The following is a 20468-nucleotide window of genomic DNA, read 5'->3' on the forward strand; positions in this document are numbered from 1 at the left end:
CAAATCCACTTTTAGCAAACTTAAGTAAAAATACCAAGTATGGAAAGCTAAAAAGCATGCATGGAGACAGCTCATGATCTAGTATCTACAGTCTTTGTTTTGCTTCCCACACTTTCACTGTTACATGGAGTAAAAGGAAGCATTAATGTTTATCCTCAATGCATTGAAAGCTTCTGCTGCTTTCTATGAGTCAGGACAACTTTCTTACCTTTTATGTTTTTAAATTTATTTATTTTTCCATCTTTTCCTCTCTTATCTGTCCTAGTCAATAATAATTGATTTCCAGAATAAGAAACCTGAATACCTGAAATAGCACTCCTGCCATATCACAAGCCTTTATCGTCTGTTCAGCTGCAATTAACATGAGCTGCTCAGTTACTGCATGTACCGGTTGCTGTACCCTCTAATACTCTGTCAGCCAATTTTCACAGCAATCACACCAGTAGGACACTGTGTTTTTGCTAGTAGCAGGGTTTCATTCCTATTTGAACTTGACTGGCTATGTTTTATTGCTTTGATTGCTGCTGTATTTTAATAACCAAGGGTCATTCACTGGGCAAAATAGGTCTTTAAAACACAGACAGGCATTAATCCCACTCATTTGCCTCGTAGGCAATTACTAGATACTTCAGCAATTAAGTGCTTTGATGTTCTATAAATAAAAATATTGCCTAATGTAATCTCATCTGGGTTAGCAAACAGGGAAGGCGGGTGTGCGTGCACGTAGCAGTCACAGTCACCTCTTTGAGGTGACCAATATCGTTCTCTGCCACAAAATCCCTGACACTCCACTCAAGAATAAGAAGGCTCACCACCACCAGTGAAAACTGAGGTCTGATGCCTTAGAATCGCAGAATCACAGAATGTCCTGAGTTGGAAGGGACCCACAAGAATCATAGAGTCCAACTCCTGTCCCTGCACAGGACAACTCCACAGTTCACACCATGTGTCTGAGGGCTCGTCCAGTCTCTTCTTGAACACTGTCAGGCTTGGAGCCGTGACACCTCCCTGGGGAGCCTGTTCCGGGTCTCCACCACCCTCTGGGGGAAGAACCTTTTCCTAATGTCCAACATAAACCTTCTCTGGCACATCTTCCTGACATTCCCTCAGGTTCTGTCACTGGTCACCAGAGAGAAGAGCTCAGCACTTGCCCCTCCTCCTCCGCTTGTGAGGAAGCTGTAGCCCCATGAGATCTCCCCTCAGTCTCCTCCAGGCTGAACAAACCCAGTGACTTTAGCTGCTCCTCATACAGCTTCCCCTCCAAACCCTTCACATTCCTTCAGCATCAGCTTGAGTGTTAGTGCATTGCATCCCAGGTACAACAGGACTTAACCAGGCTGACTGGATTTTGCAGCATTGCCCTGACTCTCCCAGTACACCAGGCTGGTGATGTCCCAAGCTGTCAGCAGGCATCAGGAGTTCCTTGCTGGCAGAGCATCCTGCAGGCCCTCCCACAGCCTTGCCATTACTAGCAGCAGAGATTTGGGTCGATAGCACCGACATCTCCAGGTGAGGGATTTCCCTTTGTGACTGAAAGGCACCTTAGAAAAGGCACATGGAAACCATGTTACTGCAACACTATTACGATTTAGGAATTAAACCACTCAAAGGCCAAGACGGCTGGAGTGAGGCTGCAGGCTTAATTAACTCCTGGCACCTACACCTTTCAGAAAAGTTTAATTAGATGATGACATGCTATTTTTCCATTGTGGTCCTCACCTTGCAGGACATATGGGACCTATTCAACTGATCAGACCCAGGGAGGGTGGTAGCAGCCCCTATTGCCCTCAGCCTCTGCCTCCTCCCGGCAGCATGAAGCAAGGCAGCAAAAAGAAACCATTGAAAGGTCATCCCAGGTGACATGTTCCTCATTTTCTGAGTCACCAGCCTCCAAGATAATCTGTGGGCATGCACATCCCCTGTGGTGGATGGCAATGGGAACTGCACCTGAGAATATGGGATGTTACGGGTGGCCATGGGGATCGGAAAATAACATTTCCGGTGAGGCACCTGCAAGGAGAGGAGACTTTTGACCTTGATCTCCCTGTGCGTCAGACCTCATCTGCGAAGGATCACTTTCTCACTCCTCCTGAGTTTTGCCATTAGGTCTCCACAAGTCCCTCTGAGCTGCTGCATCCCAAGCCCAGTTGCTACTTCTTCTTCAGGATTGTGAGGGAGCTGATTTCCAGCCATGACCAGGGAAGCTGCCCCACTCCACACCACCACTGGCCCCCACAGCCTGCAACCACGCTGTTAACACCAACAACCCAGGACAAATCAGCCCCACCATTTGCTGTTGTGCATCTTTGAGAAGACAAGCCAAACTTGACTGCAATTAGGCATTTTATTTCCACAGCAGATTCAAAGCCTCCACTGCAGTCAATCAAAGGCACAGAGAGAGGCTTTCCGCCCCCCTACCCCAGCTGCAGAAGAGCTTCTCAATCAGGGAGCACTGTCACCCATGTGTCCTGATGGATGCAGGAAACTTAGGGAAAATGGTGGCATGGGATCATGTTATCAAAGGCTGTATCACAAGGGGATCAAGGGGATGCTGTGTTCCCAGACCTACTGTTCCAACAGTCTTCTGCACACAGGGGCTGCCTGGTGTGAGTGGAAGGGCAAGGCGATGAAGAGGTGTTTGGGGGTGTGGGAAGGTAACAGTGGCAAATTTTGTAATTCAAGGTCCAAGCTCTGACCTAACAGCAGGAATGATACAACCTGATAGTCGTCGGGAAATTTGGCACAACCTGGGGGGAAAAACCTTCTCGTCTGTTGAAAGTTGCCTTAAGCTGGTGTAGTCGAAAATGCAGTGCCCTTTTATACCATCCAAGGGCTTCCACAAATCTGGGATGTTTTCTTCTGAATTCTGGGCTCTTACACCCTTAATTTTGCAGTTGTTATGCTGCAGCAATACTGCGTTATGAGATACCTTTTGCTCTCGGTTCACATACATTATTGCTCTACTTCTGAACAGCACAACCGGGTCTCCAAGGCTTGCTTACTTTATCAAAAAAAGCACATGTATTAAATAGGAATAGAGAAATATTCCAGCTCACAAGTCAAATCAAATAATTGAAGTGGCAGGATGAGCCTTAAAATTAGCCCAGTTCACACCTGAATAGAGTTCATATCTCACTGCGAACTAACTGTTCTTTCTCTTTTTTGTTTTTCCTTTTTTTTTTTTTTCCCCTGCTGATGTTCTATTTGGAAGGTGATCTTCAGTAAATATTGCAACTCCAAAGATATCATGGACCTCTTCTGCATTGCAACAGGGTTACCAAGGTAGGTTTCTCTTTTCATTTGTGACATTCAGTTCACTTTCATTCCTCTGCTTCTGGGGACAACTTAAAGACAGGTCCCAAGTGATTCCTTTATCTGTTATTCAGGCTTCTCTCTTGTTCCAGTCTACTGGAAGAAGAAATTGGGGCAATCCAAAGAGCACCATCTGGAAAAGTGGATAAAGCTCTGACAGGCATTGAGCCACTTCAGTGCCGGCTGTGCCTGAGGAACAGAGTGGAATAGAGTAGAATGGAAGATATGTAGTCTAAAAATATAACTAAGTGTAGAAGCCCAGCCCTGAGTGCACACAGGTTGTGTGCACCTACCAGTTGTACCTCAGCACGACATTTTTGCCCATATAGACTGAAATATAACCATATGTTTAGAACCTGTTTTTTAGGAAAAAAAATTAAGAACAATGAGAATCATTGCCACTAGGTGATAAACTTTCTGTTTAGGTACAGTGCAACTTAATCCTGAATATGGGATGGTCAAACATGAAGTACTCCAGCAGAACCATTTCATAGAACACAAATATCCCCAAATCCATTGCCCAGGCCAAGTGTTTCCTAATTTATGTCATCCTGCAAAGTCCAGGCATCTCTCCTGCTGTAATTGCTTGTCGTGTTTGTTTCTCTTACCTTCAACATAGAGAGCAGCATCTAACTTAAATCTCTGTGTTGAGAGAGATCCAGGATCAGGTGTATGTGTGTGTTGGGGTGGGAGAGGCTGGTGCATGGTGGAGGGTGGCTTGGTGTAGCACCCAGACACTTCTGCACCACCTCCCCAGAGCAGTGGTGCAGGTGCAGAGGGGAAGCCCCTTAATCACATCTAGAAGGGGACATCTGCCGTCTGCATAGGGACCTTGAGCAGTGCAGGTCAGATGCACAGCAGAGTGCAATAAGCCATAGTCCTTACCTTTGTACATACGGGTTTACAATACAGGAAAAGCACAGAAATAAAACCCAAGCAATCTTTCAATTATGGGTCATTGCTTGACTCCAGCTCCGGGGGCTGAAAAATAAAATTATCTGTATTGACTCAGAATTTGCATGAACTGCTGGACAGAATTAATGACATTTACTGTTTATCCTGGCTATTTCCTCCCATTTGCCATTAGAGAGGTTTATAACTCTCATTTGCCTATGATATCAAGTACTTCCACTCTATCACCCCGGAAACTTCGTTTAGCAGTTTTAGTCATTCATGAACAGAGTGTTCACTGCATATTTTTCATTTCATTTTCAACAGAAGACTTTTAAAGAATGTTGATTTCAACCACTTTCATTTCTCGCTCCTGGAGCCATAGTAAACCTCCAAGGCTTACATCTGAGTCTATGAGATCACACCTAGCACAATATTAAAAAAAGGTGCCATATTCAGCAAGATATTTGTTTTGTTTTCATTTTGCTAAAAGAGTAACTAGACAATTCCAAGACATTCAGAGCACCAGTAGTCATTTGTATAGTGTGAGTCAATACATAGCCAAGTCAATGTTTCACAAAACATAGCTTTTTAATAGAAACTATTAGTTGATGAATCATCAGAATACATGAGTTAGCAGGGAGAAAAATCTGCTCTGAGATAAGGATGATCACACTTAACATTTTTCTGGAAACCTCTCAGGTAATTGATGTGGGTGAAACATCAACACTACCCCCATCCGATGCTTTTACCCTTTCTGAACCAAGGTAGAGCAGGTCCAAGACAGTGCCAGGCCAGGTCAGGTGCGCTGCAGGAGAGAAGTTGCCTATGCACCATATGCAGCAGCACAGGATTTCAGCCAGCATTTCTAGGTCTAATAAACCTCTTTCAAACATGCTTTTCAGGAACACAACAATCTCCCTTTTGACGGCAGACAATTGCATGGTATCCATTGATCCAACCATGCCTGCAAACTCGGAGAGGTAAGCCTTGCTGCAACTGGCTCTTCAAAAATGTGATCGAGCCCAAGGGAAGTGGGAGTGGTTGCCTGCAGATGCCTTTTGTGTGTAGTGGGGACTGAGCAGCTCCCTGGAGGGAGATGACAGTAAGAATTGCATGCTAGCTTATAGCTCTAATGCCTGCTGGTTTTGAAGCTTTTTAGTTGTCATTAAAGTAGGAGTAACTGTCCGAGGAAAAAGTACCATTTTTAAGTATTTCGTGTAGAACATCTGTTCTCACTCCATCCTGTTTGCTGTCAAGTCTTCCAGATCCTTTGTTCCCTCACTCCTTTATTGCTCTGTTAGGACACAATCATGACATTACTTGTAAAGCGAAGTCAAAGTCTTTGATGAGGTTAGGCCTCTTCCATGCTGGCTTTGGCCCTTCCCACCTCCAAGTCCCTTTCTCTTCTCCTTGGCTTCTTGTTGCTTGTTCAGCCTGGCACTTTCAGTTTCACCCTGACTGCTCACAGTAACTCCTTCCGCTATTGCATATTTCATCATTACTTATCACTGGCATTACTCTCACTGACACTGTGTGTCACAGCCCCAACAGCTGGGAGAGTTCTACTGCACAGGACGGTGCATGAACACAGAGCGAAAAGATGTTCCCCACCATTGGAGCTCCCTTCTGACTTGTAAAATTTCCTCACCATCTCAGTCCACAGGCTATCAAGGCTTACCAAAGAGGAGGGATTTTTACCATGTTCATTGCGTGACTGTACAATACAAGAAGGATCTTTGTATCCAGTTCAGTAGTAAATCGAAGGGTCATGTGTTCATAAAAAGTGCCCATTGCATATGCAAACAGACAGGTTTTAAGAGAGCTTAAAATACATTCAGGTGCTTCTTTCCTACTTCTCAGGGAGTATGGATGTGAAGTACAACCTGCTTTCTGAGTCTTGCTAACATCAACCCTCCCTGACTCTTCCAGGTCTCCATACAAAGTGATACCTGTCGCCACAGGGCAGCTCTCAGGTAAAACGATCCTTTTCAGCTGAATTTACTAACACTGAATTTGAAAACATTTGTGCATGGAAATTACATGGCTATGATGCAAGAAAGAAATGTGACAGTGTCATGGTTGTAGTTATGGCAGAATAAGAAGTGTTTGATCACAGTGTTCTGGAGAAAAGTTAAAAAAACCTCTTTAGATTTCAAAGTATTTGAGAGCGGGGTGGAATGGCTGGGGTTTAGGGGACTTCACAGTGCTTACCTCTGGTCCAACTCAGCACCACTGGTGTACTGGGGAAAGTGTCACATGGAACAATGGGTTTTTTCAGGCAATGCAGATGATGTTTGAAAGCCCGTCCTGCAGTGTTTTGTTAAACTCGTTCACTGCTCAGCAAAGCTCTGGTGGAAAGTTGAGCACAACATGTGAACCCCATGTTATTTCCAAATGGCTGGAGAACAAGCCTAATTTCTGTTGTGGGCATGGTAGCTCCAAGCATAATAAATACATAAATACACCTGACAAGATTAAAGAAGGCCTGGATGAAATAACACATCTGGAACACATTCCCCAGCTCACCACACTGTTGCACTCCACAGGCAGGACTGAAGTGGCACTTCTACCATTTCTCTTTGCCTACCAGTGTCATGCTCAGGCCAACAGCTTTCAGGCACTGGAGCAGAGCACTTGCTTGAGGCAATTCCTGTAGAGCATCTGGCTCACGGTCCCTCTCTTCCATGCAACTGCAGTATCTCCTGCCTCTCACTCCAAGGTAGCTTGAGCAAGAGCCCTGTACATCATGGAAGTGCAGGGAGAGGCTGGCTGCTAAGACAGGGGCTGCGGGATGATAGGAGATGTCAGTTGGGGACACATTTTGAAGCAGTAAAATGAGAAGATAGGACAGAAAAGGGCCAAGACATTAAAATTATCTTGGAAACATGACTGTGCAGACAGGAGGGAGCCAGGAAGTCTGGGGCTGAAAAAAAGTAGTTTGCAGGAATGGTTGAGGCTCTTGGGACAAGGGCAAGGCAGTTTTGCTGGTTCCACCTCATCTTCTTGCTAATGCTAATTGCAGGTCCCACCTCTTGTTCTTACTTAATCTGCTGTGTTACACAAGAAAACATAGTGTCTCACAGCACTGTCTTTTATTAGATAGGGAGGTGCAGGGAACCAAAGCCATTGCTTGAGGTAGCCACGTCCACTGCAGCAAAAACATCTGTAGGAGAAGGGCACAGCAAGGCAGTGTAGGAGGATTTTGGGGTGGACCAAGAAGCAACAGCAGGGAGCTTCTGCATGCAGAGAACAAAGGCAAAGAGAGAGCAAAAAGAACAAAGAAGCAAGGAAACAAGGAAGAACTTTATCACAGTAAGATTTGTTATAAACCATAAACAGGTCTCATGTCAGTGATTGCCACTGTTGCCAGAAGGCGGTAGTCAAAGCTGAGGGATGTGACTGCTAAGGGAAGCAGTCTCCTAAACTATTTCCTTATTGCAACAAACTCTGCTGGAACGGCATCACTCTTCTGATCCAGGAGCAGACTATTTGCATTATCAGATCAGAAAAAGTGGGGTCTTAACAGGAGCATGCGTCTCCGTGTACCAGCTGGCATGGGTAACCAGCAGCCATGTGCCCAAAGTTGGAGAAAGACCTGCGAACAGGGCCAGTAGGGCTCTGCTGGGGAATGTCACTGTGCTATACCAGCTGGAAAGCTGGTCGAAGGGCTTTCTAGAAAATCTACCTTTTTTTTTTTCCCCCTAACATGAAACTAACTGTATATTTTTATAAGACCATGTATGACTTTTTGCACTCTCCCAGGGCCCTCGTTTTTCAGCCCAGCTGACAGCATATGGCTCTATTTTGTGCAGAACACAGCCCACTGTGTCAGCAAGGTCTCTCTTCCCTCCCTGCACTTTATAAAACAAGGATTTCCAAAAATCTAAGCTGAAAAGGGCAAGAAAAATTCTAGCCGTAGGTTGCCAAAGCATAAGTCTGCTATGGAAAGAGGAGGAAAGTTGAACTGAGTGTGATGGAACTAATGTTCCTTGGTATCTGTTTCTCTTTCACATGGGTTGTCATTAATCTTAAGCATTCCTGACATTTTGCTGAGAGTAGGAAGAATAAACAGAGTGGGAAGTTGTTCCTCTTCATTAAAAGAAAAAAAAAACAGTTCTGTTCTAGCCTTCACTTCTTAAACAACTTTGCCTGTGTGATTCTGCTTCCTGAAGCAATTCATCCAGACATCTGTCAAAAAAGGGGTCACCCTGATTTTCACAGCAGTGGGAGGTAACACACCTCTTTTCAGCAGTATCCCAGGCAGCTGGAAAAGACTAATGCTTGCCTCAGTGGAGCAAAGTCTGTAAAAGGTGGGACTGGAAAATACGATCCTTTGGGAGGAAAATACAAGCCGTGGCTTTCATCCAGCAGAGGAGATATCCACCAGAGTCCTGCTAAGAAACCGTTCTTAATTTCCTGGCCATAGTCCTGGGACAGGGTTGGAATTAAAAAAATTATTATTCCACTGAGCGTCCATTGGATGCAGCAGCGATTGCCGTATCACAGCGGGGTCAGCTGGCTGCAAAGCAAAGGGGGGCCCAGATGGCCGGCTCTGAGCCTGTGGGGCCACTGCATCACGTGCCGTCCACCATCCCATGGCCCCGGATCAGAAGGCATGTGGCTGTCCCAGAAGACCATCAAATCCCCGGTCCAAAACCCTTCCTTCTCTCCAGGAGGTTTAAACTCCCAAGCCTATAGAATGGGCATCTTTCTCTCTTCTGACAGCAGAAAGGCTCTAGTCTGCGTCCTCATGGTGGAGCAGGCTCAAAGCTCACAAACCAATAGCTTTGTTGCAGCTGTAATTAGCAGGGTTCAGGCAGTCTGTGATATTGCTGGAAATACCAATTAAATGAACAAATCCTACTGGCAGCACACTTTCGAGAAATAAAATTGAAGTCTGTCATGTTTCTGATAGTGCAAAAAAGCTATTGTGGAGCTCGAGTTAGCCTGACCCACCACGGTCCTAAATGGGGGAAACACGCACAGGGGTTCTCCTACCTCTCCAAAGTTAGGGCAGCGAAGCCCAAAGAATGACCCTTTCGAGATCACACCGCGGATGTGACCTGAGAGAGCATGAGATGTGCCAAGTTTAGCCCCAGCTCTCTCTGTGCCTCTGTCCTCAGTTTGTTCTGATGGTTCCTTCAACACCAGTATCCCCTCATCCTTGGGGAAATGGGTGAGGAAACCCAAAGAGAGCGGTGGTCGATGGAGATGGAGGCCAACATACAGGGAGAGCTCACCACCTGCCACTCCTTGCTCAGCAGCCTCAGTGCCGGGGACCCCTGCCAACCTCAGAGCTGCTTGGTCAGGCTGAGGCTGTAGGCAGCATCTTCACCTCCCACTTTAGTTACCGTTCAGTTATTTGCCTTTTCAACTATCAAGTTATCTCATACTTGCAAGGAGAAAAACACACAGTCTCTCCCCAGGGATATTGGCTTGCAGAAGGAGAGGTAGCTCCACCAAACCTGTGTAGCTGCCTGCTAGGAGGCCCACATCTGGATTGGCACTAGCCCTGCCTTGACCACCACTGAGCCCACCAACGGTGTGTACAGCTGAACCAGAGGTCTCTGGGGACTGCTTTTTTCCCCTGAATGATTAAATACACAAGATCTTGTGCAGATTGCTATTGGTAAAGCAACAGAAGCTTGTCACTGAGCCTAAATCTTCTTATTGTGGCATCTCTTTGCCTTTTGGAGGCATATTCACACTCGCAGCTCAGGCAAGAGGGAAAAGGCAGAGAGTGTGAGAGAAAAAAACCCTCCTGCCTGCTGCTCCCTACACACATCCCACGTGGATGTGTGCAGCAGGGTGGGGGCAACTGCTCAGCTGCTTCAGGATTACTCACACAAGCAGGGACTTACATGCGGCAGCCCAAATTAACCTGGACTGTCAAGTGAATTCAGTGCTCAGTATGATGTGATTCACGGTCGTGGGCTTGGGCTTTAAGCACACCCCTTTCTGAGACTTTCGTCCACCTGGCTGTTTGTTTTTTTCTAAATTCCTCTGACTGCACAGATCCAAACAAACTGCAGAAAGGGAAATACAGACAGGAACCCGAGCCAGAGGCACAGGCACACGTGAGAAAGAGACCGTGTGGCAGGAATTCACTAGCCTGATGCTGGCAGGGAAAGGCAGAATCCTAAGCTTTGCTTGGCTACAGCAGAAAAGATGAGGGAAACCAAGCCACCGCCATGACCCTCTCTCTGCCCTCCCCATTCACACCCCGTTGAGGTTGGAAGGGTGGTGAGAGGAGCTGGGGAGGACAGGAGGATGGAGGTGGCTCCCCAGACGTGATCCTGGTGGGTAAGACAGGAGAGGAAGAGTCGCTGCCAAGCAAGGGTGGTGTGAAGCAGAGGGTGCATGTGAGGTGATTATAAACCATCTGTGTCAGTGGGCACATAACCTGAGTTGCCCTAGCATGTCTCCGTCTGGCAGGGAAGGTGTGTGCTTGCTGCCAGCCCTCTGATCTAGCCACGGCGAGGGCTGCAGGAAAAAGTGCTGCTGCCACATTCCCCCTTGCCTGCTTTCCATGCAGACCTGCTGGAGACAGGGCTGCTGAGAGACAGGGAGGGAGGGCAAAATGGCTCCTTGCTCTGCGATGCCCCAGCCAAGCTCCCTGCTGAGCTTCGGCCAGGAGCCAAAGTCCCCGTGCCAGCAGTGGGGGCGGGAATGAGCCATGGGAAGCCCAGGGAGACCTGGGTTGGCCTGTCCCCTGCCTGGCATTACGCTGTTGCAGCACCTTCTGGAGGGTTGGGTTTTTTTTTTTCTACTTTTCATTTGTCAGCTCTAAAATACCATGCGTATTGTGCAAAAATCTGACTTGCTGAACATTCACACTTGCACGCATTGCACATTCACAGTGCCGGCCGGGGGTGAGCTGAGAAGAGGTTTGCTGTTGGCTTTTGGGTTACTGCAGATGGGAGCTGGCCACCCTCAGCAAGGTGCACAGACTGCAGCTATGTGTGGTAGGATTTCCTTTTCCCTGAGGTAATTGCAGCAGAACAAAAGAAGCAACTGAGGGAAAAGGTAGCTGCGTGCACCTTGGGTATGAGCCCTGCCCAAAGGTATAAAAAAAGAAGACAGAGGGTAATGAAGGCAGTAAAAGGACACCTAGCCTTCCTGTTTCACAAAGGAGTGGACAAGTAAGACTAAATGACATTGGCACGATGTCTCATTTTCTTCAGAAGCAGAAGTTAGCAGAGGTCTTCCCCTTGGAAAGGAACAGGGCAAAGAAATGGATCTTTGTCTCTTTAAGATGAGATGAACTGCCACTCTTAGTCATATATCTTTACTGCACCCTAGGGTTATAAAAACATACATCTTCGTTTTGAAAGTCTTTTATTACATCCATAAACATCAGATTGCAACTGACTGTTCCCTGGATGAGAATGTCCTAGTACTCCGAGTGAGTTTTGACAAGGGGAGGGAGTGAAAGTAAGATTGTAGGGCTTTTTTTACCGGAACCGTGTTTATAGGGAACTTGTCAGTCTCTGGCATGCTACAGCCACTGTCAGAGAGCTGAGCGGCACTGAAGTGAGAGGACACGGGTTTCTCTGCTTTTTCTCGCTGTTGCATTCGGGTACCATCCCAGGTGCTGCAGACGGTAAGCTTTCCTCCTGTCTTAAATAGGATGCAACGTTTGGCTTGTTTCAGCGCTCGGGTTTTGTGAGAAAACTGAAAAATGGGTCTCTGTGAAAAGAATTAATCTTTTCATTTTCTCTGCTAGCCACTCCACTGGGAGTCAGATTGCTAGGGGAAAAAAAAAAAAAAAAGAGGGAATTAGATCTGAGATTTGCAGAGCTCAGAGTGCTTGCTCCAGTTTAGAGACATGGGGGTAACAGCCAAATTGTTTTGGCCAGAAAAGTGAATGCTCTTGACAAGTATTTTTGATATCTTTTATACCTGAGCAATTGCATATCCTTTCAACAGGTATAAGAGCTATTATTTAGAAATACATTATAAAAGCCGGGTTGTACTTTTGTCTGGTGTCTGGTGATTCAACTTGTGAGGTATCATGCTCCCTCAGGCAAGTGCAAGAAGCAGCTTCAGAAATACCATTGGGGTATTTCTACGTAGAGTATAGATGGGTGTTCTGTAATCTGCAGCATGTATATGAGGGCATGCAATGTTTCTGCTCCTTGACCATGAGAAATCAAGAGAACATCCACATTGCAGGCACAAGAACGACTGCAGCACAGTGCAGTTTAAATTGACTGGTGGGGGGAAGTAGGAGCAGCCTAGAAACAGCAGCTCACAGCTCAGCAAAGTGATTTATGCTTCCCCTGCTTGTGTGAATACAGTGTGGGCAGACTGAAAGATGAGAAAACACTGGTATCGTACTTCTTCCCTCCTAAAGCGCACTGTCCCTCGAAATCCGGGGTCTTATTTTAAGGACTCTCTTGCTTTTCCTGTGCTACTGATTACAATCCTGTGATTCTCGGGAAGGGGCTGGGGCTTCCCCAGGCTGACTTTCCCGAGCAGGCTGAAGTGCCCAAGCACTGGAGCTGGCAGCGGGATGTGGGGAGCTGCTGGCATGAGCACTCCCAGCACAGCTGCTGCAGCTCTGTCTGAATTGTGCTCTCAAGGGAAAAGGGGTTGGGAAACTTGTGCACCGCTGTGTCCACCCCATGCATGGGGGAGGGCAGACCTCATCTAGCAAGGATAATCACTTTGACATCTCACATTTCCTGAAGTTTATGCATGGCGGTAGGATTCTTACGAAATTGCACCAAAAAACTGGTCTCCAGGATAATGTCCTGGTGTAAATCTGAAAGGCAAACTGGGTTTAATTGTGTTCATAAGCACTGCTGTGTGATCTGTGGGTGTTCGGGGATGGGGTGCTGATGATGTAGGGGCAGTCCTTGTAAGCCAGACCTTTCAAAAGCAGACAGCAATTCTGCGTGTCCCACTCACTAAATGCAAAACGGGTCTCCTGCTTCTCAGAGACCCAGCACCCCTCAAAAACCTTCTGAGAAACTCTGACCATAATCTGCAGGCAGAGGATAACAAGTGAGATGAGGAGTCATTCCCAAACACTGCCACTGTTCAAAGGATCAGAATTACTTTTTGGCTAAATGTCTCATCATCAGAACTGGAAGTCTGGGGACATCACTTTGCGTATGGGTTGAGGGTGTCTTCTTGCCTCTGTCATTGTATGTTATATCTTCCTCTCGGGTTTTGTTTTTTGGTTTTTTTCAGAGAAAGAAGAATTGTTCCAGAATTTATTGGGACAGATTGCTGAGCAGTTCTCCAGGTAAGAAGCTGAACATCATTATTAATTTAAAATGCTATTTCTTGTATCGGCCTGAAGTGAAATTTTCACAAGAAGCAGAGGAACTTTTAAGATCTCTTTCAAATCCCACTCTTCCTGCCAAATTTAGGCTTGGTACACATGTTATTTCCTGCTGACAACAACACAGTAGTTTAAACCAAAAGCAATTTTGGCAATTATTTTTGATCTAAAAACGAGATCAACTAGTAAATACAAATATTCTTAATGTACTCCTGCCCTCTTATAAAGCAAAATAAATGCTTCTTCATCAAACAATCAAATCAACTGATTGGTATTACTTTTCCCTTTATCACCAAACGTGTCTCTCCTCCGAGAGGATTTCTGAACATCTGTACAGCTGCTTATTTTATTCCAGCTGTTTTCAATAAGACAAGTCAATCCCACCACAGCTCAGCAAATCACCAGAGTAACTCAAAAGGAGGAGGGCTTCAGAGTGTGCAGACACCAAGGTGCTGCTGTTAGGCGAAGCATTATCAATTTAACTTTGCTTCCCTGGGGGATGAAATAAGAAGTCACTCCCAAGAGGTTGGGTAATGAAGTGTTGCAGAGCCACAGTACATACTCAGGGCCATAATAAAATCATTTGTTGTTAATTTTTCTGAAAATTAAACCTGGGTGTATTTTCATCCCAAATTTTAGCGTTTCCATGGAATATTTTATTTTTCCCTATGGCAACTGCAGTTGGACTGATCAGCCCTCTGAAAAGTGTAGACATTTCTAGCAAATGGTCCTTTGTACCTTGGGTAGATACGGCACTAAACGTATAACATTAATACATGAGGGTTTTCTTTGCAGGGTTTTTAAAATCAATGAGCTGAAAACCGAAGTAGCTAATCACTTGGCAATGCTGGAGAAAAAGGTTGAATGTGAGTGTCCCTTTTGTCATATCGCGGTGGGAACCAGTGCCTCAGAACCCCTTCGCCTCAATGCCCCATTGTACTGCCCTATGTCCTGCTCCTCACAGCGCCTTCGTTTCTCCACTGGCTCATAATTTGGTCAGCACTGAGCCCCAAAGGCCACAGCCCAGCCTGGGGTGAGGCAAGGGGAAGGCAGGAGTGGGTGGTGGCACTGACTGGTAGAACGAGGCTGGGGAGGGTTCCCTTTGAGGGGCCATCCAGCCCCCCACCAAGCTTTGGGCCTGGGGTCACATCCTCCTGCTACCATGTCCCTGTAGCAGAGGGTTTCCACTACCCACCTCCCCGTCCCACACCTCCGGCCCCCCGCCTGCCCTACCACACCCCTCCATACCCCAGTCCCCCATCACCTCCCCTGCACCCAGCAGTGACACCCCATGCACGGGCACTGCCCCCTCAACATACCTCGGCCCCAGCGCTTGCTGCTGCATTTTGTAATTAATTAAAGGAGGGAAACGCAGCTGCCTTCCTTCTGCTTTAAGTCGGATATTTGCACAGGTCAAATGTGTTGTCTTGGAGAGAGACTTTCTCCTTTCAGAAGTGCATTTACTGTGTATTAAATGGTCGGGTCAGTCCTCACTGCTGACCAAAGCCCAGCGCCAGCACTGACACCTGACTATATTTCTGCCAAGTGTCATGTCAAACTTCTCCCTCTGCTGGGAAAGGACCCAAAAAGGGGTGAGGTCTGTCCCCAGAGCACACGTGCGTGCTAAACGCACAGCACAAACACAGTACAAATGCTGAAGCGTCCATGAATGGGCAGTGTAGCACGTGCTGCAATACAGCCAGAGGGAACATCTCATCATCTTGTGAGGCAGTGATTTCTGGGCTGAAAACATGGAGGTTGACCCCTCACTGGCCATATTGCCAGGCAGACTACTAGGCAGCATCAATTTCCTTGCTTGTTCAGTGTGTTAGCAGTAACACAACCATATTCAGTTACTGTGCAACAATCGAGTTAAGTTCATCTGGTCACAGAGCTCCTTTTCTGTTGTGGCTTGTTGTTTTTCAGTATATTATGCAGAACACAGTTTCCAGAAAGGCAGGGAAGGGATATGAATAGGGCCATGTTGCCCAGCCCTGTTTTGACATCAAAGACCAGATCCTTGCTGATATGCAGCATCTACTCTAGATGTACCTGCTTTAGCAGGTGTGTTGGACTACATGATCTCCAGAGGTCCCTTCCAACCCCAACCATTCTGTGATTCTGTGAATTAAGTCAGGATCCTGCAGAGTCTTGCCTGACACTCCAGCTGCAGAAAGCACTTTCTCACTGGAGCTGGCTGGGAAAAAAAAAAAGTTTCTGGGTCATGGAAGAAGTTGTTTTCTTGAGATTTCCCCTAACCAGAAGCTACCTTGACCCTGCAGCTGCTCAGTGAGAATGTTGCCTTTGTCAGCACCGAGAGGGAAAAATGTCCATACTCAAAGAGCAGCTGCAGGGGAACCTCACTCAGGGGCCACCCCAGCCACAGGCTCCCACTGCAGTGGGAGCCCTCTGGCGATGTCCCCAGAGGGGGCACTCCACAGTGTGCCTATACCCCTCACATAGACCTCTACATCAAGCCCAGGTAGCAATTCTTCCCTGTCTGCTTGGCTGCTGTTTACCAAGGCTCCACTAATTTATTCTTTGATCCAAAAGAAAAAGAAGAAAGAAAAACAATTAGCTCAGTCACTCTGCATTTTCTGTGAAACTTCTGACCAACTCCAGACCTTGGGGCTATGTGCCATGGACTAGAGCAAATGAGGCAAGCATTCCTGTGGGTCTTATTATCCCATTGGCAGCCCTGGCAAACAACTCTCACAGCCAGCAAGGGGCTGCTTTTGGCCACTAGCTCTCCCTGTAGACCCCCTAGGATCCCCAACTGCACCTTGTGCACACGCTGCCTTTCAGCATTGGCAGCCCTTGGCAGTGGAGGGAGATAACAAGGATTTTCATGCTGCTGCCAGCGGGGTAGAAATGTGCATTGACACTATTTGGCACTCTGCTGCTGGCTTAGGGAAAGCAGCATACCCAGAGCTGCTGTGCCATGCAGGTGAACTGAACTCACTGGTCCCCAGAGGAGGGTTATTTCCATAAGTGGGTCTCGCCGCTGATGGAAATAGCAGCAGATGTAGCAAATCTGCTGCCATTCTGCCTGAGCACTCACGATCCTGTCTCTGGCAGCCTCAGCCTGTGGGAAGGAGCTCCCTGGGTTGCCTGTCTACAAGTGCACCCATCTGCTTGAAATTGGACTTCCAGAATATGCGATGGAGCCAAATCTGAAACATTTTGAAATAATCTCAGGCTTTCATCTTTGAAAAGCAAAACTGTGAGAGAAAGGGAGCGTCCAGCCTCCATACTCGAGCTGGGCTCCCAGGGGTTGCTTTAAGAGCTGGATTCAGTCCAAGGATTTCTTTAGACAGCACAGGGTCTTTTCAGAAAGTATTTCTTACTGCAGAATAATATAATGGGCCCTTAATCAGTGCACATGACAAGGCCATTTATCATTTGTGAGCCAAATGTGAAAAGAATTGCGCTTTTGTTTTGCCTTTTCTCCTACCTCCTTTGGAGATCAATTTTCCACCACTTCCACGTGTGATCTCTGGGATTTCTTCCCCAGAGGGGACATGTGTGTGGGCATAAGTGCTCATGACAGCGCTACATCTGCACCTCACATAAAATGTTCTCAGATTCCTTCCCATTACTGCCTAGAGACCGCATCACAGAGATGTGTTCTCAAGCGGCCAAATCTTTTAACTGATTTTTAAATCCCACCTAAAGCTTGTGACTTCCCATTGGAAATTGTGTCCATGCAGGGCAAGCACTGGCAATGTCCCACAGCTTGACTTACTCTGCTCCAGTGTTTGCACAGCAGCCCACATATGAATAAAGAAGCTGGCAAAAACTATTTACGATTTGTAAGCACCTCACATCTACCTTAAGAAAATAATTATGTAAATTCTCTCCTCCCTGGAGAGGTTTTGGAAGAAAAATAAAGAGACGCAATAAGAGAAAATGCTCAGGGCTGCCATTTTGCACCATAACTCCTCTCTGCAGTTGCCTGCCCAACTACCCTGCTACTCTGATAGTCTGCTTTGCTCCTACTGCTTCAAATAGGCACCAGCCAGCACTTAGACAGCTTGGAAAACGGGCTATTCCATGAACTTCTCCTAGATTAATGCTCTGGGGTGGTACATAGCAGCACAGGACCTGCAGGTCCACTGCAACTTGTCATCAGCAGTTGAACCAAGTACCCAAAATGCACAGCCAGATACTCAGAATGAAAACATTGAATAAGCAGGACACCATATTGCCTGTATCATCACATTGTGATCACTCAGAGAAATTGCTTGCAGTAATGCTAGACAGAAGAAAAGTTCACCTGGAAATGGAATTTTTCAGTGGAGGGTGTCCCTGTAATCAAGCATAAATCAAAACCCTTTCCCTTTTCTCTCCTAAAATGTGGTGGTTTTGACTTGGTTCATACACCTCTCTGTTTTTCCAAGTTTCAACAGCAATTTTTGTTGTTACCAGCATAAAGAAAACAAAACTGAGGTCTCTACTTATCTACAGAGTTGTGCCCTTCCAAGGCAGTTTTTTGTCACTTATGTGCTACACTCCAGATAAGTGTGATTTTGACCATTATTTTCTAAGAAAGTGACCAAATACTGATTGTTCAATCGCACATACCCTTGAGTTCCCTGAACCACAGGTTGTCCATGCAAACAATGAGTTCAGTAAACAAATGAGCTGTGAAATGCTTGCATGCGAATGACATGTACTTACTAAATGGTGCTGTACTGTGTCCTTGAGCACACTGATAGTTCAATGAGAGGGAAAGAAAAGGGAGAATATCCTCATACTTGCAGTGTGTTAGGTTCTCACGGCTACATGGAATGAAGTGCACTGCTGCATAAACAGGCAATCAAACTTTTTGCCTTGTGGCTCTCATAATTACATACAGAAGGGGAATATAGGATTTTTTTTGTGCTGCATGCAGAAATAACCCTTGATTACAAAATTGAGTGGCAAAAAGAAGTGACAGATCATCAATACCTAAAAAAAAAAAAAAAAAAAAAAGAGAGAAATCATTAGAGCAAAACTTTTCAGTATTTCTCTCTCCTGCATTCTCACTTTAGTTTCTCTATATCTAGCAATGCCTCTCGGAGCTCTTTAATGCTCTGCGTGAACTTTCAAATTAAAATCTTTTATCTTAATGGGAATTCTAATCCTACCGGGACGTGTTTGCCTAGCTGCGCTTATCATCCCATCACGGGAGGGTTTTTTTATTTGCTCAGGATTTCCTTTCATTCGTGTTCTACAGCAAAGAAGTGAAGGCACTAGAAGAGCTGACTGCTGCTAACAGCCGTGGAAAAGTGGAGAGGTTATAGCCATTCTGTGAACTAAAATACTGTAGCTATTACCTAAAATCGGCAGTGGAGAAGTCCTATGGGTTTTCAAAACGTATCGCTTTGGCAGCAACTGCCTGTGTGAGAACTGGGGCAGACTGTAAGAGCTTGCTGGCTCAGTGGATAACCCCACTGTTCAAGCCCTTTGAAATTTTGCACAATTGTGAAATGAGATCCCTCGACTTTCGCCATGGTAACACTCATGTTGCTTTCCTTTCTTGACAGTGGAAGGCCTGAAAGTAGTGGAGATTGAGAAATGCAAGAGCGACATTAAAAAGATGAGGGAGGAAATGGCAGCAAGAAGCAGCAGGTAAGTTCTGCTTTGGACCTAAGCAAAGAAATAAGCATCTGGTTTCAAACCCTAATGCAATGTTTCTGCAGAATTATGTTACCTTCTTGGCTTAGAAGTAAAGGAGCAAGGCAACCAATAACGATTAAGGACAAGGGCTTTAATTTAATGTTTGAAGATCTGTAGCCATTCGTCAGTTAAAATAGCTTGGGCCACAGAAACAGAGAAAAAGGTCTTGCAACAGAGAGTAATTTTTCAGCAGACAGAAAGGGAATTCTTTACCCAGATTTACTCGGAGAAAGGGAATGGGAAAAGAACTTGCGCAAAGTGTGATGCTTGGTTGGGAACTGGCTAACACTCGAATCAGCCCCAATATATCCTGGGAAAATAACAAATAAATATGTAGCAGCTCTTCTAATTATGATCTCATGCTATTATAAAATATCCATTTTAAACTCAACAAGAAATTGGGAATTTACTTTCTGATTCAACGGCTTGCTGTGATTGTGAAGCTTGGTTTCACTGTAATTAAAACAACCGCAGAAAAAAATTGCATTTTGTACGGTATGCAGTCTCAGCTGGAAAGTCTGCCCCCTGTGTCACTGAAACATCCAATTAGGACAAACAAATCATCACTGAAAGATTATGAATACTTCTGGGAAGGTTGCTAAAGAGGGATATAGTGTGTTGCTCAAAGTGTGGATGAAGGGAAATTTTCTCAGCAAATGTTAACTATGCTATCTTGACAGCCTCTCTCTTTTTCTTCATTTGGAGTCAAATTCTCTGACCTTTAATCAAAGCTATTTCCTATTGAGGGCAATGAGAGATTTGCTCAAAGAATTAGGCTTTACAACGACTCGCTTTTTTAAATCTTGCTATGCAGATATGTCAGGAAGCATGGTGTTAATACATTCCTATTAAGTCTGAGGCCAAATTCAGCTGTCATATTAGCATAAATGCAGAGTAACACTATTAACCTCAGATCTGCTCCAGATTTATACCAGTAGGATGGATTGCAGTTTGCCCTGTGACTGCAGCATTTCTTGTTCAGGTGTGTGAGGAAATTTCATTAGAAAACTCAGAGCTCAGGTCGGCAGCAAATGCAAAAACATGTACTTTGATTCATGCTGGGTGTGATGTGAATAATGTGTGTTCCCAAGTGTAGGTCTTTACTTCAACTGTTGTAGGGAGCTGGGAGCGCTGCATTTACGAGCGTAGTGACGCACAGGCAAACAGGGAATTAAAACAAAAAAAATTAGTTGTGGCAACTGGACGTTCACCCAGTTGCCACCACACACACTTCAGGAAGTACGAGACTGTCCCAACAGCAGCAATGACTCATTCCTGTCCCAGATCTTGTCACCATACAATCTACATT

At 45.8% G+C, this 20468-nt stretch overlaps 1 protein-coding gene across 4 annotated transcripts in view; it reads left to right on the forward strand.

Moving 5' to 3' along the window:
- The window catches only part of PDE9A (phosphodiesterase 9A), a 50279-nt gene that overhangs the window by 10461 nt on the left and 19350 nt on the right, over positions 1-20468 (forward strand). For 2 of the 4 annotated variants that reach the window (XM_071811514.1, XM_071811507.1), the window contains exons 2-7: positions 3212-3282; positions 5109-5186; positions 6136-6179; positions 13405-13459; positions 14294-14364; positions 19027-19111. In XM_071811514.1, coding sequence (XP_071667615.1) covers positions 3212-3282; positions 5109-5186; positions 6136-6179; positions 13405-13459; positions 14294-14364; positions 19027-19111 — 404 coding nt within the window. Of the gene's footprint in view, positions 1-3211; positions 3283-5108; positions 5187-6135; positions 6180-11534; positions 11810-13404; positions 13460-14293; positions 14365-19026; positions 19112-20468 lie in introns of those variants that run through there. The other 2 variants (XM_065861149.2, XM_065861155.2) reach the window with 2 other exon arrangements.

This window comes from Patagioenas fasciata, chromosome 1 (genome assembly GCF_037038585.1).
Source record: "Patagioenas fasciata isolate bPatFas1 chromosome 1, bPatFas1.hap1, whole genome shotgun sequence".
NCBI lineage: Eukaryota > Metazoa > Chordata > Aves > Columbiformes > Columbidae > Patagioenas > Patagioenas fasciata.